The 19,942-nt window shown below is 38.2% G+C and overlaps 1 protein-coding gene across 18 annotated transcripts in view; it reads right to left on the bottom strand.

The window, feature by feature from the left end:
• Positions 1-19,942, bottom strand: part of LOC143299177 (C-Jun-amino-terminal kinase-interacting protein 4-like) — a 128,276-nt gene that overhangs the window by 88,692 nt on the left and 19,642 nt on the right. For 13 of the 18 annotated variants that reach the window (XM_076612333.1, XM_076612319.1, XM_076612321.1 and 10 more), the window contains 7 exons: positions 17,226-17,282; positions 12,962-12,979; positions 11,959-12,016; positions 10,042-10,098; positions 9,425-9,572; positions 8,716-8,909; positions 2,789-2,809 (listed from right to left, as the gene is read on the bottom strand). In XM_076612333.1, coding sequence (XP_076468448.1) covers positions 2,789-2,809; positions 8,716-8,909; positions 9,425-9,572; positions 10,042-10,098; positions 11,959-12,016; positions 12,962-12,979; positions 17,226-17,282 — 553 coding nt within the window. The remainder of the gene's footprint in view (positions 1-2,788; positions 2,810-8,715; positions 8,910-9,424; positions 9,573-10,041; positions 10,099-11,958; positions 12,017-12,961; positions 12,980-17,225; positions 17,283-19,942) is intronic. The other 5 variants (XM_076612328.1, XM_076612331.1, XM_076612323.1 and 2 more) reach the window with 4 other exon arrangements.

The raw sequence follows: 19,942 nt of genomic DNA, 5'->3' as shown, positions 1-19,942 counted from the left end.
TTTGGCAAGTGTTTATTTTGCTGTAAAAAGCAACTTAGTCTTTTTAAAAAGAAATTCGCCATTTTTTCCATATAAAAAACATGCAAATTTCATATGATTAAAAGAAAAAAAAATACAGAAAAAACCCAAAGAACATGAGACAAATTTTTGGCTTTAAAAAATGGAAATGCAAAGATATCCACATTAACTATTAATGCTGAACCAAAAATAAAAAAAAATAAAAAATCAATTTAAAAAAAAAAAAAGAAAACTGGTTATAACAACAAAAAAGTACTAAACCGGTAAGGATTCGAGGGATCAAAATGGCACAAGTCACACAAACATAACACAAAAGGATTAATACACATGTTTTCAACACAATCAGACAACAGACACATGCATTACAAGACTGAAGGACAGTTCACAATGGGTTCAACAAAGAGCTTCAACCAGCCAGGAAGAAAAGCAACTGAGGAGGGAGGTGTTGGGGGAGGGGAGAAAGAGGAGGGGTATGTTGGGTCTGAAACAATAATGAAGGACGTGGGCAAGATTTCCTTTCTGTACATCCCTGAGTTTGTTAGAGTCAAGTCCGCTTTGAAATGGAAGAGGAGTTGGGAGGGGAACAAAGGGAAGTAACTGACTACACTTGTCTTATTCCTGAATATTTATGTACAATAAAAAGATAGAAATAAAAAAATTTTAAAAAGCTAACAGTTCTAGAGGGCGATACATATTCCACTCAGTACAGGCGTAGACACTGACAAACCACACAAAAACTCTTTGAAAAAAAAAACAAAAAAAAACACCGAATGACTGACGTCTTTGACAAGACCCAAAGAGATGTCAAAGTAGGGACAACAGATCATTCAAAACATCTACCACTCTAAAAATACCACACTGCTCACCTCTTTGTCCTTGGAAATGATTTTGAAAACATTAAAAAAAAACATTTGTTTTTGAAAGTCAATCTTTTTTACTCAGTTGAACAGATTTGAATAAAAATTCAACATATTTCTGAAAACCGATACAAATACAGAAGGAAAAATTCTGAAAGTCAACTTATCTTCATTAAAATATCAAAAGTATATAAATCAGACAGTCATTAAGAACAAAAAGTAATAAAATGATGTGGAGCTGCGGAAGGGTTAAAGTGGGAAACAAAATGTTTGGGAGATGGGGAAGGTGATAGCTGCAACTCAAAGAAGAAAGCTGTAAACAGTTTCCCCAAAGAGACTGGAAAGGACTATCTAAAACACCAACAAGACTAGACTAGTAGAAACATAGGAAAACGTAAGATGCTCAGGGAGGATCTATAATAAATACCTCTGAGCTTCTCAATGTATTAAAAGGTGAGAACATGAGATGCAGGTAAAACAGAACAGGATAAAGGTAAACAATATGAAAAAAAAAAAACCCTATATGATAATAAAGACATCACAGAGTGCAGGGGCTGACAATTAAGATGATTATACTGCCTTCAGAGTACACAGGATTACACACTGTCAACGGGATTAGTATAAAGCCAATCAACAGGAAAAAGTTCCCCAGGAAACCTCAACCACAGTACATCCACAGACGTCACGCATCAGGAACAATGCACACAGAACACACATGGACGGATCAGTGGATGAGGGAAAAAAAAAAATAGGTGGAAGGGTTAGGAACAGAGCTGGCATGCTACTGTAATGTTTAAAGAACGCACAAACACACAGGACTTCGATCCCTCTTTTCCTTTTCATCCGGTTTCACAAAGCACACTAGCCTCCACTCCAAAATGGTTCCTCACCAGTACTGCAACAACTCAACTGTATCACACACATGCTGCTAAGATGGAGATGTCTGGCCACACAATGTTCTATAATCCCATGTTCAACCTGCGACTAGCTTTCTCTTCAAAACAGTCACATTATACTAATGCAGCCATATTGGTCGACACACACGGAACAAATATTAGTTAGTCTACTTATAGTCCCATGCTCAAAGATAATGCATACTATCTGCAGGCAAAATGTTTCCCTGTTTACAGTATTCAGAAGGTCAAAAGGTGCTAACAGGGACTTTTTCTTTCTTCAAACAGAAATCTTTATCTCAGATTCTGACATGCTAGGTTAGAAAATACAGCAGAAATATTCTACACCAAACAAAAAGGGGGGTCTGGAAATAGTGAGAATATGATCTCTTGGATACATCAGGAGAAATCAGATGTGCATAGATAGTGGGGAAAATACAGATGTTAAAAACAGGTATATTAAAAGTACATTCAACTTATTCAGTTTGAATGCTAAAAAACATGTCTTTTGAATTAGATATATTTATATTTATAAACAAAAAGAATGGTATGAACAGTTAAACCATAGAACCAGTGTCAGGTAAATGTAGTTATGTGCTTATATCTGTGTCCAGAAGAGATCAGTGAGTGTTAGCCAGTCCCCTCTGTTGTTAAAAAGTTTAAGCAGCACTGCTCTGGCACAGGTCTACAGTGTGAAGTTAACCCTTTATGCACTGTCCCCGTGGGTAAACACACATGGTGCACATGTCTTAACACACAGGAAGGCTTGCAGTGGGGAAAGAAGCTTGGGGGGAATAAACACAAAACTCTTTTACTTCTCGCTCATTCTGAAATAAGAGAAAACCAATCTGTTAAAGCTTCTTTTTTTTTATATTTTGGGGGGAGGATGGGAGGGAGGTGATGATGCTCCAACTGAGCTCCTACATCAACCTTGAACCTAGGATCAAGGTGTTTTGTATTAAAACATGTGTGACCATGACCTCCTGTACACAGCACGATGCAGTCTAGTGGCATACTCACGCATTTTGCACAGTGGAGCCTCTACAGTCACAGGTGAAACAAAAACAGAACACACTGACAACAGCAAGACGCTGGTAAAACGCGTCAGGGGCAAACTCAGGATGCATGCTCCACGCAGTATCTTGACACATGCACATGTTTGTGCGCACAAACATACACGCACAGAGTCTGACCAGCCAAAGCTCAGCATTTCCAGACAGATGCTATGCATTATTAAACTGGACTGATACAATGTGTAAGCCTACATGCAATCTTATCACATATGCACGCAGCCACACACTTTTTGCATGTGCAATGCAAGAGCACAATCATCGACACACACTTCCTTACACAAGAACACACAATAATAACAAAAAAATCTCTCCCATATGTGCCTTCACACACACACACACACACACACACACACACACACACATGCACGCACGCACACACAGATGCACATGATCACGCACGCACACACACACACACAAATAAACAAACACAAACACACACACACCTTTCAAAACCATAAAACTAATCAATAAAACTAACTTCCACTTCCAGAAACCAACTATTCCAACTACACAACACATGGTGGAGGAACCAGGGATTATACCATCGCCATCACCTTCAACTTCCTCATCAATAAAATCAACAATCAACCACTTTAACCTTCATTTCCAGCCCTGACAAATCCATCCAGAGAACAAAATTGTGGAGGAACCTGGGAGTTTTACATCACCACCACCATCACCAATGTCATCATCATCATCATACTCATCACACAGAAAAACACTCCAACCGAACATGGCGAAACTTTCTGTACAAAGGGAGGCATTTGTGTCCACGTCATAGCACTTTTTTTTTTTGGCACAATAGTATCCCCCCAAATGTAAACACAGGCCCATTCAGTTCAAGTGCATGCCATTCCTTTCACAGATGTTATATCCACAACACTTGCTTCTTTCTTTCTTTCTTTCTTTCTTTCTTTTTTATCTTATTTTATTATTCACCAAACTTAACTACTAATGCTTTCAGTATCAAGGCTACCTGAAGAAGGATTCTCATTATCAGCATGAACAAAACCCCAAAATGGACTGAAAAAGTCAAGACCACTCAGGAGGCAGGTTTTGTAACATTTAATACATATTCATGATCTTACAGAAACTAATTACAAATCACTTTTTCCTAGCTGTGAAAACTAATATGAATTTTAAAAACCCGAGACAGCTACCATATTTTTTAAAAATATTTCTTTAAATACAATAGATGCATTATTGAAGTAGCAGCATTCAATTTCTACAGTTTACACACAAAATTTAAAATATTAATGTACACATGGCCCTTCTGTTTCCTTTTGTTTTCATGAATGAAAGACAACAGTAAAACCCTGAAACTATAAACCGTTTGGCAAAAGTAAAATATGGGCAATAAATAAGTTTACCCCAAAATCAAAACACTCAAAATATCACATTTAAAGATAGGACTGAACACTAAAAAATGAAACACTTCCTGGGATCACAATTTGTGCTGTGTCTGTCTTTTTTTTCTCCAAACTACTCATGACCTTTGCTAGGCGTACGTGGGCCAGAGTTAAAAAACACTGCTTTTAAAACACAAACAAATAATAAACTTTTCTTTAATGGCAAGGACAGTAAACGTGATTGCCACATCCATTTTCTTTTTCAGCTGTCTTAAAACCAACCCCCCCCCCCTACCCCCCACACCCTGCCCCACACCAGCATCTTCCTCCCCTCAACACCCCTCCCCTAACAAAATGTTCTAAAAAAAAAAAAAGAAAGCAATACAACTGCAAACAGTGTCCATATCGTAGCCTTTTCCTTCAACAACAAAGACAAAGTTACAAGTTTTATCATTTCCTTCTTACAACAATGATCAAATTCCATGCATAAATTCCTGCCCTATCCCTACCACACCACTTCTGTTCATAGCTGGTTGTAGTCTTCCTCCATGTACAGTTTTTTCTCTTATCCATCCATGCCCTCCCCTTCACCCCCTCCCACATTAACTTCCCCTCCAGGATTCATAACAGGTTTTCAATCACAAATCTGTAGAACTCCGAAGGCCAAAATGTTGAACTAATGCACAGGGAACCCATATGAAAGCAAAGGTATTTTGAGTGCCCACTTATGCCCCTTGAATCATCGTCCGCTGCATTGATGAGAACCATGATTTCAGTCGAATCTACTCAGTTTGGGTTTGCTGGGTTTTTTTCATGTGTTTGTTTGTCTGTTGTTTTTGTTTTGTTTTGTGGTTGTTTTCTTATGTTTGTTTTAATAGTTTTTTGAGGGTTTTTTTTAATAATCATTTCATTTACTAGTTTGAATTCATATGGAAAATTTCACTGCTGTGCTTCAACAGGGACAGAAATGATTTTTTTTTTTTACAGCTGATAGCCAAAATAAAAATTATTTACAGACCATGATCATTTATAAAAAGACTTTAAGGACTTTTAAAAAGGCGTGTCATTCAAAATGTCTTTAACTTTTAAAAACTGTATGAACCTTGACTACTCTCTATCTGTTATCCCAAACACTCCACCATGCTGATCTCATCAATACAGACCTACACCAATTCCACTCCAAAAGAATTATAATAATAATAATGATAAAAATTATAAAACAATTACTGAGCCATGCACAAACTGAGAGATAAACTACAGTGTAGTAGACAGAACCCATGCCATGACTGGAAGTGATCATGCACTGACTGAACTAGGCACCAATGTCATTCATAAGGAGAGAGAAAAACCGGTTTGAAGTTATGCCATCATGTGATCACCAAACACACATACAAGACACGCACACACGGGAATGAAGTATCACAGCTGCCAGCTCATGGTCTGCAAGGTATGTCTTCAGCAAATAAACCAGGATCAAGACTCCATAGGTCCCATAAACAATGACACAACAGATCTTCTACAACTTAGGATTATTTCTTACAACCTGACAAAACAAGGCAATTTATTTCAAACAAACCTACATGCGAGCTGATTGAAAGAGGACCATCGTCTGGCAAAGAGTATTCATCTGGGTGGAATGTTCATTTGATTCAATGACAACCAAAACAAACCTACCTACCATAACCTGGTATTATTTCATGAATATGACCAGACTGGTTGAAATGGGATTACTGTTTGACAGAAAGTTCCTTTAGTTATCAGGTTGGAATGTTCATTTGATTCAACAATAACAAAAACAAAAACAACTAATACAGCTTATGTTTTTTGATTATTTTATGAATATGACCGGAATGATTGAAAATGGATCACTGTTTAACTGGGAGTATTCATCTGAGTGAAAATGTAATATTGATTTAAACACACACTTTCATTTTAATCATTCATGCCCATCATGCATACGTTGCAAACACTTTTCTTTCTTTTTTTTTCTTCTGCTTTTTTTCTTTTCTTTTTTTTTGTACATGCAGTCTGTTCAATACAATACTATTGTTCATGCACTTTGAGGGACTGTCATAAAATTTCTTAAATTTATGCACGTCAGTTTTGCCAATCTCCAGTTTAAATTTCTCAAAAACCACCCCACAGTTCTTCACCTTCCTTTCCCTTTACCCACAGTAAGAATGTGATTATAAAAGGTGAAAGACAATAACTTTATCATGCAACTTTTCTCAATAAAATTTCTCTTTGAGAACAAACACGTGAATCCTGGTTTACCTGCTGTCAAGACAAACTGCAACACCAGTCACAACCTATCATCCATAATAAAATCCACAACAAAGGAACACATCAAGTGGCACATGGCGGTCCTGCCTCCTGCTATAAATGCTGCACCCGGCTTCCCTTCGAGGGGACTGAGGCTGAGGCAGAAGAGGAGGAGGTGGAGGTGGAAGAAGAGGAGGAGGAGGGAGGAAAGGGAGAGGGGGGAAGGAGGCGCACAGTGCTGGAAGGGGGCACAAGTCTGGGGAAAGACTCTAACACGGATGGAGGAGGTGGCTGAAGAGGGGGCGACGGCTCAGGGTCGGGGTCAGGGTCAGGGTCAGAACCCACGAGACTGCTGAAACTGAGCAGGTCCAACATAGGTCAGCTCTATACAACCTGCCTGCAGGAAGTATGGCTCAACACCACTGAGCTAAAAATCGACTCTTCTAAAAAAATATATCAAAAGATTATAAAAAAAAAAAAAGCTCATCACTTACATTACTAACTAAAAGCTGATATAGTAATTTATATCATCTCTTATTTCGCAGACTGATATCTTGGTCACTTGCTGCTGAGGTTCATGATGCCTTAAAAAAATTTATCTTGGGTACTTTCAGACCTTGTGCTGCTTTTCATGAAAGAAAAGCAAAAAGCAAATTAACTGATCCTTAAAATATACGCCAATATCAACTAAAAATACAGAAAAAAAAAATATGTAAGTTCTTTCCTCCCACATGCTTTCTGACAATGCAATAAAGCCGTTGATATTGCTGACAAGCAACAATGACTGGCTGCCAAACCTGCAAAACGGACACAAAAAAACAGCCCTACAACTGCAAAGTGGAGGGGATCCATTCCATTCCCCAACAATGTCCATGCTTCAAACAGATAGTAATGTTCATTCCTGGGATCACAATACACCTGTGTTTCAATCCATTTCTCATGACACTGGAGGGTGTTCAGTGGAAATCATATTTCTGCCAACACAGACAGTAACAGTAACTAACCAAGTAACTGCTGGTCAGCCCCAGAATTCTGATCGATTTATCTATGCCTTCTTGGCACACCATGGTAAATACTGTTTTTTTGGTCCTTATTTCCTTCCACCCTAAGATTTTTTTTTTAATTTTCATTTTAACCTGCCTCGATCTGAATCATGATAGGGCTTACACCAAAATCTTTGTTTTATACTGTATCATGATCCATCAGTCTACAAAAGTTTCACTGAAATTTGTCGGAGATTTCTCAAGAAACAATGCTGTTACTTTCTGACCTTTCAACCAGAGGTGAAGAATCCTTCATAAAATACCCTGGAACCAGACACAGACCCAAGTCACCACCAAACTCAGAATGATCTGTCCTTGACCCTCAGCTGACACTTCCACAACAGTTCACGAAAATTAGTTCACAACTTATTGCATGATCCTACTGATAGACAGACCTACAGGGTGACAAGAAAACATCTCCCCCGTGGCAGATGCAAGAGGAAGGGAATACCGGAGGGAAGAAACAGCATTGGAAATGAAGGAGTCAGTCATGGCTCTTGTATGATGATGGAGGAAAAGCACTATCACCAACAATTCCATATAGCATCCTGTCTTCAACTCTCTGGCAGCCCTCTGATCATGACAAGCTGAACAGGTGTGTTGACCTCCACAACACAAAGCTGTTCCTTAAACATGAGTGTCCTCTCTTCTTTACTTCACACCGACTAAAATTCACACCGACTGAAATCCCTTAATAGTGACTATCCTGGAAATGGATCACTCTCCTTTGGAAAAGAATTTATCTCTACTGCCTAAGCTATGAAAAACATTCAAAAACATGAGACTCTGATCAACTACCATGATTTATGATAAATTATCAAAATTTCCATTGTAAAAATACTTGCACCTTTAACAGACTGTCCATATTTCTTCCTCTGACAAGTGTTGTTCACTCAAAGTTGCAAAATATGCTCAGTTAAACAGATTTCAACAGAACATCTAACAAATATAAAACAAACCAGTTTCTATCCAATAAGCAAAACAAAAAAAGAGTTGCCTAAAAAAAAAAATTTTTAAAGGGAAACAACTGAGCAAAACCCATCAACTTTACCTCCTCCTGTGATCCCCTAAAACAGTGAAGAGAGCAGAACCAGAAACAACAATCCCCACCACAGAAATCTCTCCCTATCACCACACTCTGTGTGCACATCACAAGAATCCATGAAAATCAAATCATGACACATGCAGAGAGAAACCCGAACACACAACACCATACTTACAAGTTCCAAACGGAGGACTTCTTCTTGCCGGCGTTGAGCTCAGCCGGGTGCTCGCGAGAGGCCCGGATCATCTCGGTCCAGCGGACGGCCTCCTGAAGCTCCATGAGCCGCTCCTTATACTGGTTCCTCTCCATCAGCACCCTCGCCATCTCCACACGGGTGAAGCGCTTCCGCTGAGCCATGGGCACATCCTCCTGAGGGGACACATCACACTCACGCCTTTACAACTGACAGGCGTAACAGCTGAATAGTTAATGCATTGAACTTTCAATCAGAAGGTCTTGGTTTCCATGCAGGAAAGTGGAGGAGGTGTAGGAAATAAGGGGGAGGGGGTTTGGGGTGGGAGCAACCTATCACACATTACATTGACACCACAAAAACGACCCACGTTAAGACGGGCAGCTAAAATACCAGTTTTTACAGTGGCTCAAACTAATAACATTAAGACTGTAAGCTCAGCAAAATTATTCAAAAATATATATAATGCCATTTACAGATGGGGTAACCCAGAATAAAAAATTTTAAGAAGACAGATGCTCTTCCTTGGGGTGACTGTCTCCTCTTTTGTTGAGATAATCATCTCCTTTCTTGAGGCAACTGTCTTCTCTTTTCTGGAGGTTATTGTCTCCTTTCTTACTCAATATCTGCAAACTGAGCACTCAACAAAACAAACAAAAACCAACTCAAAGACAGAGAACACAGCATGTACCTCGTCCTCCTCCCTGGCCACCTGGTTCTTCTTCTCAATGTCCTCCTTCGTTTTCTTCAGCTCCTCCTCCAGCTGTGTGATCCTCTGCTGCAGACGACTCTTCACCGCCTGAAGCGACGACATCTCTTCACGCAGGATCTCCTGCTCACTGCACACGCCAAACAACCATCAACAATGTCATTATTATCATTATAAACACCTAGGTAAAGTTCTTTTTTTCTCAAACACACATTGAAGAGCTTTATGAGCACAGAAGTTATTCAACTGTGAAATACATAATGATAAATGATGTCAATTCACATGCTCACTGTAGACAGACATCATGACACCATTCATCACACCCACATCAACACGTGCGCATGCGCGCGCGCACACACACACACCGGCATGCACCCACACATTCACACACACAAATGCATGCAGTCTTACACAGATATACAAGACATTCACAGGATGGATGACAAACAGTTTAGAACTGTGAAGGACAAAGAGATCACTGCAATTTAAACAGATGGGTTTTCAGAGATTTGCAAGAAGCTGTGGCAGTGGAGAGTCCAATTTTAAACATCACAATAATGTAAAATATACAGTAACAGCTCGTGTCTTAATAATGTTACCTGGTCAGTTCATCCACTTTAGCAATGAGGTCATCCTTGACAATGTTCAAAGCGTTCCTGCAAAAATAATTAAAACAACTTTACTGGTGCTGTAGGAATGCACAATTATCAAGTTACATCTGCCCAAGTATTAATGAAAAAAATCAAATGTTCACAGACTGCTTATATTATAATCAATAATTCCAACAAAGACTGCTGACAAAGTGAAGGTATCAAGTAGGTAGCTTTCACCCTTTATTTCATACAGACTCGACTCTTATATTGTATTCAACCAGGGTAGAACATGCTCCAAACTTTGTATTAAAAATACATACAAAAAAAGAAAAGAACAAAAAAACTCACAAGTTCCGGTTTTATTTCATACACAAGACTTCAGTTTTCATCTACTTCTCTGATTACTATACTTCATACTGCATAAAATATACAGAGAGAGAGAGAGAGAGATATCATTTACCAGCCAGGAACCGTTTCAATTGGTATAAACAAGTATAAACAATCTCAATTCTGAATTTCCCAAATCTGGTGTCCGCTTGAAATGAATATGTCACGATCAACCTTCAGAAACAGGTATTTATTTCTATTCACATTTTCTTAGACACAGATACAAGTTGGTATGGTCCATGGATAAATGACTGAAAATGAAAGGACATTTTGCTAGAAAAATAGTGCATGTCTGGTATTGCTCATGAGCGCACATGTGTGTGTGTCTGTGTGTGCAGAATGATTGTGATTGAAATATGTATACACGAAGCCAAGTATCATCAGGAAATTTTCCTCTACAATACAGAGCAATACAGTTATAATCCAAGCAGTGTATGTGATGATATGTTTCTTGTAAATAAGAGCAACCCTCAAGCTTATTAATGTTTTTTGGGGGTTTTTTTTAAATATAAACTCTCAAGCTCAAATAAGAATATTCTGTTTACATCTTTGTATGAATTACTTTGTCCTTGGCCTCATCCAAAATGTACTTTAAGTCTTTTAGTCTGCTTGTTTGTTTATCATTCTATAGTTTTCTGATGATGGGGTGGATTGTTTTACTTTAGTTTGAACTCTGTGTAAACCCTTCAAAAAGATAAATGTGTTTTTTTCCTCAACACTGTATTGTATGCACTGACTAGAGGGAGAAAAATCAATAAACCCTTTGAGAGCAATGTCACCTGCTTGACCTAGTTTGCATTTTACCACTGACTTTTTAAATGTTTCCTTTCTTTTATAGATAGCTTCCTTCAGTTCTAAGCATACCAAATAAACGTTCAATCAATATTTCTGTCATGCTCCCGTGACACAAACACCCACCCACCATGTGCCTTAGTTAAGATTTTCTCTTTTTAACTATTTTTTTACAAATATAAACATGGCAGCATTTTACAGAAATTCTGTGACATTTTCCACACCTGCAAATGCTCGTCAAACATTCTTTAAAAAAGCACAGTCAGAACTGTTCCCCCAAAAAAACTGTCAAATTAATTCCATACCACTGATTGGCACAACAGCCAAATGGTTCAAATGTAATGACTTTCAATCTGAGGGTCCTGGGTTTGATCCTGGCACTGGTGCATGATGGATTATGGGTGAAGATTTTTCTACTCTCCAAGGACAATTTGTGCGCAGACCTATTAATGCCTCCATCCCCTTTATATATATATATATATATCCACATGTAAATGATCCAATATGCACATAAAAGATCCCATTATCCATGTCAGTGTTTGGTGGGTTAAGGAAACATGATAATATTCAGCATTCTCACCAAAAAAGTATGGTTGCCTGCAAAGTAGGGCAAAAACATCCATACACTTTAAGTCCACTTATTGATTTGAGTGAATATGGGAGTTGCAGCCCAAAATAAAGAAAAAAAACTTACATACAAAAGGAAACCCCCACTTCCCCTGAGAACAATGCAGAGCTACTCACTTGGTGGCCAGAAGCTCCGTGTTCTCCAGTATAAGATTTTCCAGTTCCTTTCCCATGCCTGCAACATGAGACACACTGAAAATCAAACCATTAGTTCCCCTTCAACACACACACACACACACACACACACACATACACACATACGCATCACCACCAAACTGAAGGACACACTCCACACCAGACCATCATTTACCACATGAACAAAATACAGCCAAAATCAACATCACTGAATAGCAGTAGATTTGGCAAAGAACACTAATAATTTGAAGAAAGATCAATCAAAACATGAATAAATAAACAGCTAAATTTCCGTCAGCAAAATAAGTATAAAATTTCACACAAGTATTAAGTATTCTTAAGATAGTTATCGAATGACACAATAACAAGGGTGGTGATGGCACAAGGGTCATTACGGCAGCATCTGCATGCATGGCAATAATAAATATTGCACATATTATACCTTCATGCACACAATGCGTCAGACACCATTTGGCAGTTCAGCGCTGCCACCTACCACACAGAATTTTCCTCTTGACAGTGCGCACACCTGAGTAACACTGTGCCGGTTTACACAGTGTTGGAGTACAGCTGACGACACTCATGCATGATCACTTACAACACTTTGTCTACTGTTCTATATTAAGGAGGAAAGACTGTGGAACCTGAAAAGCGATTTATTCACCAGACAAAACTGCCCCATGCACAAACACACACACACACACACACACACACACACAAACACACACACACCACATCTTCAGATATATTAGCACCCTTCTTTCTTTCACACACACACACACACACACACACATGCACACACACACACAGCAAGCATTGTAACTGTTTTCCATCAACTAAACTCCCCCCTGCCCAAATCCGTTTCCCCTCACCCTTACTAGCCCTCTCTCACCCACACTGTGTCAAAGCATTATCAGTCTGACAGAACAGAAGAAAGTGGAAGAGGAATCAGGAGGGACAGTCGACAGGGTCAAGGTCATCTTACCAAAGAAATTATCACTGACTGTGGCGGTGACGTTGTAAACGCCCATCACGATGCAAGGCAGATGGAAAGACAAGGCAACATCCAATCATTAGTCACACGTCTACAGCTACACATCACTACCAACACCACATCTTCATTGCTTTAACCCTTTAGGCACGGACTTCTTTACAATATCAGGGCAAAACTGATGCTCCATCACTCAGTTAACTTGGTAGGTAGCAATGCGAGACACAAACACAATTCTTGTTGAGAGAGAGAGTGTGTGTGTTTGTTTTGTTTTTGTTTTGTTTTAACCAACAGTACATAAAGGGTTAAAGCAAACACACTAACAGGGAAGGATAAAAGATGTTAACACTGTGAATAATACTGTCAACCACCACAAGAATCAGTTTGATTTTCAAACTGTGGGAAACAAAGCTCAGTTTCACAGATGCAACCACAAAATAAAAATTTTCAATCTCTTTGGTTCTGTACACCTCTCTTCCAGAAGAAAAAACAAAACATAACAAAACAAAAACAAGAAGCTACAGAAATACTGATTAAAACTAAACAATAACACAACCTGGCTTTGACCCTCCGTAAACAGTACCAGTATGTCTTTCTATCACAAGAGACCCAAAGAAAATATGTAAACAGTAATGTAAAAAATATTTTTAAAAATAAAGTCAGAACTTAAAAGTATCACCATTCAGAAACTGAATGAGAAGTAATGGCAATTAACTTGTTTAATCTGCAATTTTGAAATAAGTTTTTTCAGATTTTCAGCTAGTTTTAAATGTTTGGTATGTACTTGTACACCAGAACTCTGAAACAGTTTTGAGTGCTCAACCAAACAGTAACAGCATTTAATTTATCTGTTAGTTTAGTTTACATGAAGACAGAAGACATGATAACCTACTGACAAAAAAATATGAAAGAAAGACTACTCCTGCAAATCACTCGTGATTTACATTTCTCATTCAAGTATGTGTGCTATGTCATAACTATTCACTCCTATTTTACAAACATATCATTCAAACACTAATTGTGCTGGTATTGTGAAACAACTGCCCTACCTGATGCTCAGAGTAATAAAACACAAAATACATTTAACAGAACTATTTCACTTGTGCATAAAAAGTATTATTCACAATTCAAAAATATCAGGTCAAAATTTTTATTTTTCAAATTGTTTATCAGTTTATCACAAAGAACAAACACAAAAGGACTGGACAGCCTACAGCAGGGCAGTTCATGTTTAACCGAATGTGAGGATGCATCAGAAATGCAAACTATTGTTCCTAAAATCCTAAAATAAGAAATAAGCACAAACTGAAATAAAATACAAAACTAGAGTGAAATGATCAAAACAAAATAAAATAAAATAGAGTAAAATATGATACAAGAAACGAGTTAAAAGCATACAAAACAGAAGAATGAGGCCCTTTGTGCAATAAGGAAACTAAAACATAAAAATAAAAAAAAGAATATTTCTGTCACACAAAACCCTTTTCTAGACTAAGGACAGTTACCCCACTCTTTTCTTTTAACGCCCTGCCTCTAACACGTTAGCTCTCCAGGTATTGCTTCCATTATTATAATATAAACAGTTTCCAAAATTAAGAGTGTGATAAAAACAGTGAACCCCCCAGATTTGTTAATAAGATTCATTCTTTGTTCGTCCACCCCACAAACACAAACCTCCAAGTGAACTATAAGAAAAGTTTTTAAAGACCTGGTAGTACAAAAGATATCAAGCTATAACATCCAAAATTACCAAAGATAAAAACACCACCCAGTTAGTAAGATTGCTGTGTGTGTTAAAAAAGAAAAAGAAAACAAAAAGAAGAACTTGAAACTGAAATCCTTTGTGCCATGCTTGTTTTCTTTCAATTTCCCTTTTTTTAAGTAATAAAACAAAACTGATTATAATAATTCAGCAAGCTAAAGGTATCTATCTATAAAGTTGATCATGAACAAAATACTAAACAATTATAAATAAATATTGTAATTGTACAATCATTTCCATTCATTTCTTCTTTTCTTTCTTTTTTTTTTTTTAATTTTTTAATTTTTTTTATTTCTTCTTTTATTTATTTCTTCCTTTCTTTTCTTTTTTTTCTTTTTTTTTTATTTTAAACTTGGACTCTTAACAAATACTTTCTATGACATGTATTTATTCAATGTCTTTGAGTCCGCAGACAAAACAGAGAGAAAAAAAACTGAAATAACTGCTTTTCTGTACAATATTGTGATGGATACTAAAATGTTTTAGTCTACCACAGATCATCAGTGGTTTGCTCACTCACATCTAGTCCAAGGTAAGTTTTTAAAAATATACACATCAAAGCAAAAACAAGAAACGACAACAACAACAACAAAATAAATAAATAAATAAATAAGTGTATCTTAAATTCTGTCCTCATTGTCACAAGCTGCCATGTAGCTCTACAAAGGAGCTTGAGAAGAGCAATACAAGATGTTTTAGAAGTAAAGAACCTCTTGATATACCACACTGACCCAAGGTCAGATAGGGATATCAAAGTCACCAGTTTACTTGTTTGTACAGAATCCCAGCTACCATTCTGAATGAGATATTATACAGTAACAGATATACAGATACACACACAGATACATAACATTATCTCCTGTAGAGTCTCTTCTGGTAATTTTTCCCAGTTATGCAACTACCAGAACAGACTCTGAAGGAAACCCATTATTTCTTTTCTTAAAGTCTGAGTCAGTCAAGAAACAACCGGATTCTTTCATAAATAGAAACAAAAAATTCCTGCAGCTCAAGCCACAGCATTTTTTTTTTTTTTTTTTTTTTTTAATGAAAATTCTCAGAACCTAATCCATATGAACTTCATCCCAATGAAATGCTAAGATCACTACCTGCATTCTGTACTTATAGCACCCCCAAGACAGCACACACACACACACACACACACACGAACACACCACCACTCCACAAATAACCAAGCAGGCAAGGAAGGTGACGAGAATGGTCTGCTTTGTGGCATCTACCCCAGTAACCATCCCCTCTCACACTTACAACTCTGAGAGGCGTCTACATCCACAGGTGGTTGACAGAAGCACAACAACAGTGTTCGGGTTAACAAGACATTCTATTCACATCAGCTACAAACTGGCCCCCATTAATGGTCATCAATGTTTGAAATCTTATTCATGCACAGTCAATGATGAGTTTGTTTCCAACTGATAAAAGGTTGCATAAAAAAACCCTGTTGTCACAATTAAAAGTTTGTTTCACAAAAAATGTTTTAATTACAAATATTGTCTCATTAAGAAAAAGAAAGTGCCAAGTTCCTGTATGAATTAATTTCCCGATAGATAATAACAAAAACCGAAGACTGACAGTTTTCACCTATGCTAATTAACTATTGTATGTGCCAGTGAGGAGAGAAATCTACTCAACATTTCTGAACATATTCTCCAAAACACTGGTGCCAAGCAGCTCAAATGAGCTCATTCCCTTTCCCTCAATATTTCATGTTACTTCCAAGTCAAAAAGGTTAACAAAGAAAATGACTGATATGTTACTTAATGCAACAGTTACAAACACACAACAACAACAAAATATAATACAATCTCCAGTTTGTTACTGTTAACAATCGCTTTGTGTTCAAAGCTGACAAGAGTGCACACACTAAGCAAACAAGAATCAAATGAATGAATATGCGTTGACACATATGTATACCATAGATAGGTATGCACCCTCTCCCACTTCCTCCCAAAACATATGCAGTCATGAGCACACACCCAAGCACTCATACACACACACACACACACACACACACACACACACACACACACACACCTCAAGCATGTATTCTGAAACTGTAACATTCAACAAAACTGAAAAGAGAAGGAAATACAGACAAGACACACAAACAAAGACCATGATGTACACTGAATCATGATGAAAGTTACTGACCAAGTAGCAAAGAAGACAAAAGCACACAACATCCAACATGTTAAAATAATGCTGAGACACCTCCAGGTATGTAATTTATCTAGCACAAAATGTTGCCCTTTACAACACTAATTTTTATATCTTATTCAGCAGTCTTGTTCCCAGTGAACATTAAAGGCAAACTGATACATTTTTAAAATCATTTTTTAATAAATACACACATACACAAATCTTCAGTGAAAAAAACTTAGCAACAGGATGAAACAATGCATTGTGAGAGAGACAGAGCCAGCAAAGAACAAGTGCGTGGTGAGAGAGAACAAAAGAAGAGTGAGTGGGCGGCCATACCAGAATCTGCGTCATTCTCTTTGTCCACCTCTTCCTCCTCTTCATTCTCATCACTGTCTGCAAAGGGCACACAACAACAGGCACATGCAAACAGCAAACAAAATCTGTGTGTCACGATCACAACATCAAACAATCAGGAAGCAGAGCAACGTAAGTTTAGTGTGCACATGCCACCATGCTCAGCAAGCTGCTTTTTGTTTTCTGAGAGCAAAGGAAAACCTATGCACTCATTTACTTCATTCCTCTAGGTGAGGAAACAGTTTGAGACTTTGTAACTGGTAAATTGGATTGTTTCCAAACCAAAGTAAGTTTCACTGTGTTCACTTGCCCATCCGAACGTCTGCTTCACCAGTGGGACACAGCACACTGCTAAAAAGACCAGAGTTCAGGGCCTCCTCTAGTACATCATCTCTTCACAACCCAAAAACATAATTTCTAGAATTTGGTTCACTCTCCCTGAAGCTGTCATAATTCTCACCCTCAATTGGTATGAAGGAAGCAACAGGAGGGGTGGGGGGGGTCATGTGGTACTTATCCCCTGAACTTTTCCAAGATGTGACCACACAAATTAAGAAGGGGCAAAAAAATGTACGCCTTTAACTCACTCGCTGCCATTGTCCGCATATGCGGACATCGTCGGAGAAAGCGTTGGATGCCAATGTCCGCATATGCGGACTTAAATTTTAAAAATTTGTGCTGTCAGAGTGACGCGTCGGATGCGAAAATCAAAAGCAGATGTGATATCTTACGTCACCTCTGGTCAGCTTTTCATTCACACACGCTGCGTGTGTGTCGCGATAAGCTCAACCGCAGTTGATAACAAAGCGTGCCCCCTGTCAGCTTTGTAAGTTGTTTGACAAGATGGCGTCACGGCGAAGTGTTCGACACGGTCGGAGAGGTGAAATGTTACTCAGCGTCGAAGATGCTTTGGAAATGATCCAAACTGAAGGCTCTGATGTCGAAGGAGATAATGTTGATTCTTCGGACAGTGAATTTGAACCAGATCCCAATGAACTAGAAATAGATTCGGCCGCTGAAGAGAGTGTTTACAATGGAGAGGAAAGTGAGGAACATGAGCCAGCAGATGAGACAGACACAGACGACGAAACCACTGAGGAAACGGACGATTTTGCAAGTGTTTTCACCAGTGATTGGACTGACAATTTTTCCTTTTTCCCTCTTGCACATCCCTTCACTGGCATACCAGGTTTGTCAGCTGACTGGCCAGTCAACACCCAGCCGGTTGAGTTTTTTTCTTTGTTCTTTGATTTTCATTATGTAGAAACAATATTTTTTTTTGTATGTGTGAATTTCAACTTTCTTCACCACCTGTTCATACTTCATTGCATGCACTAGGTCTTCAGTTCCTCAAATAGTGTTAGAATGTCATGTGGAACATGTTGGTGTACCTTTCTGATGGGTGCAAAAATGCTAAACAATACACAAAATATGGATGCCGCGATCAACATCAAGATGGTGAGTAAATACTTTGATTTTTTGCACACATATGGAACAACATTCCTTGCATACATATACTAAATATCAATTGTCTGAGTGTTTATTTGTTGTTGTTTTTTTTACAATTTTTCCCCATCCTATACAAACCCTGGGTTTTCAGGGATTGGCAAGGGCAAAAACTCTTGGCATGGAGTGAGTTAAATCTGTGTATCTGGAAAGTCAGTTGGCCAAATTCATGCAGTTGGCAGCCAGGTGTGCCTTTCTTGATGTGTTGCTTGAACCATACCACAAACTGAGCATGTGTTGCACTCCATTTTGGGTGAACGCAGCTGTTGAGATGGGGGTGCAAACAGAAAACTGTGAGGGTGCAAACAGAACACTACCACCCTCTACAGAATTTGTGCTGCTTTGATACAGCAAAGCACTGGTATGTGCAGAAAATTCTGTAATATCTCCTTAACATCTAATAAATTCTTTAATTCTGTAATTTGTTTCCATTAAATAGTTATTAAATTGTTATGTACGAAGTCACATCTGGCAGCAATTAACATTTCAGTTATGGCTTTCAAAGAGGTCAAAAAGGATAGATATCCAATACACATAGATCATGCCTGTGTTGCTTGCTGCCATGCTTGCTTCAATTTACTATGACATGATGGCATGCAGTTCAGGTCAAGCAAACCACTTCTCACAACAACTAAGACATGGGGCCACATGAAGGTGGAGCAAAACTAAGCGCTGCACATGAACACAAACACTGCAACACAACATCCACTTGTTTTCAACATAAATACCCCGGACAATCTTCGCCCTGTTCCCAAACTGGCAAACGTCTTATTGATATTTTCATGCCTTCTTAAAGTCTATAGCTGTCCAAGTATTACATCCACAAGGCTAAAATATAACGCCAGTGATATATTCTCCAGGTGTTAAGTATAACTGCCTACTCTTTATTCTAACTCGGAATATGGTAGGGGAGAGGTAGAGATGGGAAAGGGTTGGTTGGGGGATGGAGGCAGGGGACTTGATGATCAGATTCAAATCCACCATGTCCTGTGACTTATGTATGTGGCCAAAATGACAATGACGATAAATGAATTTTTTTTTTTTTTTTTAGACCTGCTTCACATCCTCATAAAATATATGAAAATATTTATTATGTGTTTTGAGCATACACACATGCAGGCAACGTGTGCCTTATTGGGCAGATCTTGATAACGCCAGCAACACTGATCTGTTCACTTTTGAATGCACTTTCA

This window comes from Babylonia areolata, chromosome 24 (assembly GCF_041734735.1).
Source record: "Babylonia areolata isolate BAREFJ2019XMU chromosome 24, ASM4173473v1, whole genome shotgun sequence".
Taxonomy (NCBI): domain Eukaryota; kingdom Metazoa; phylum Mollusca; class Gastropoda; order Neogastropoda; family Buccinidae; genus Babylonia; species Babylonia areolata.
Note: the sequence above shows the minus strand (reverse complement) of the source record. Positions and strands in the feature narration are given on the sequence as shown.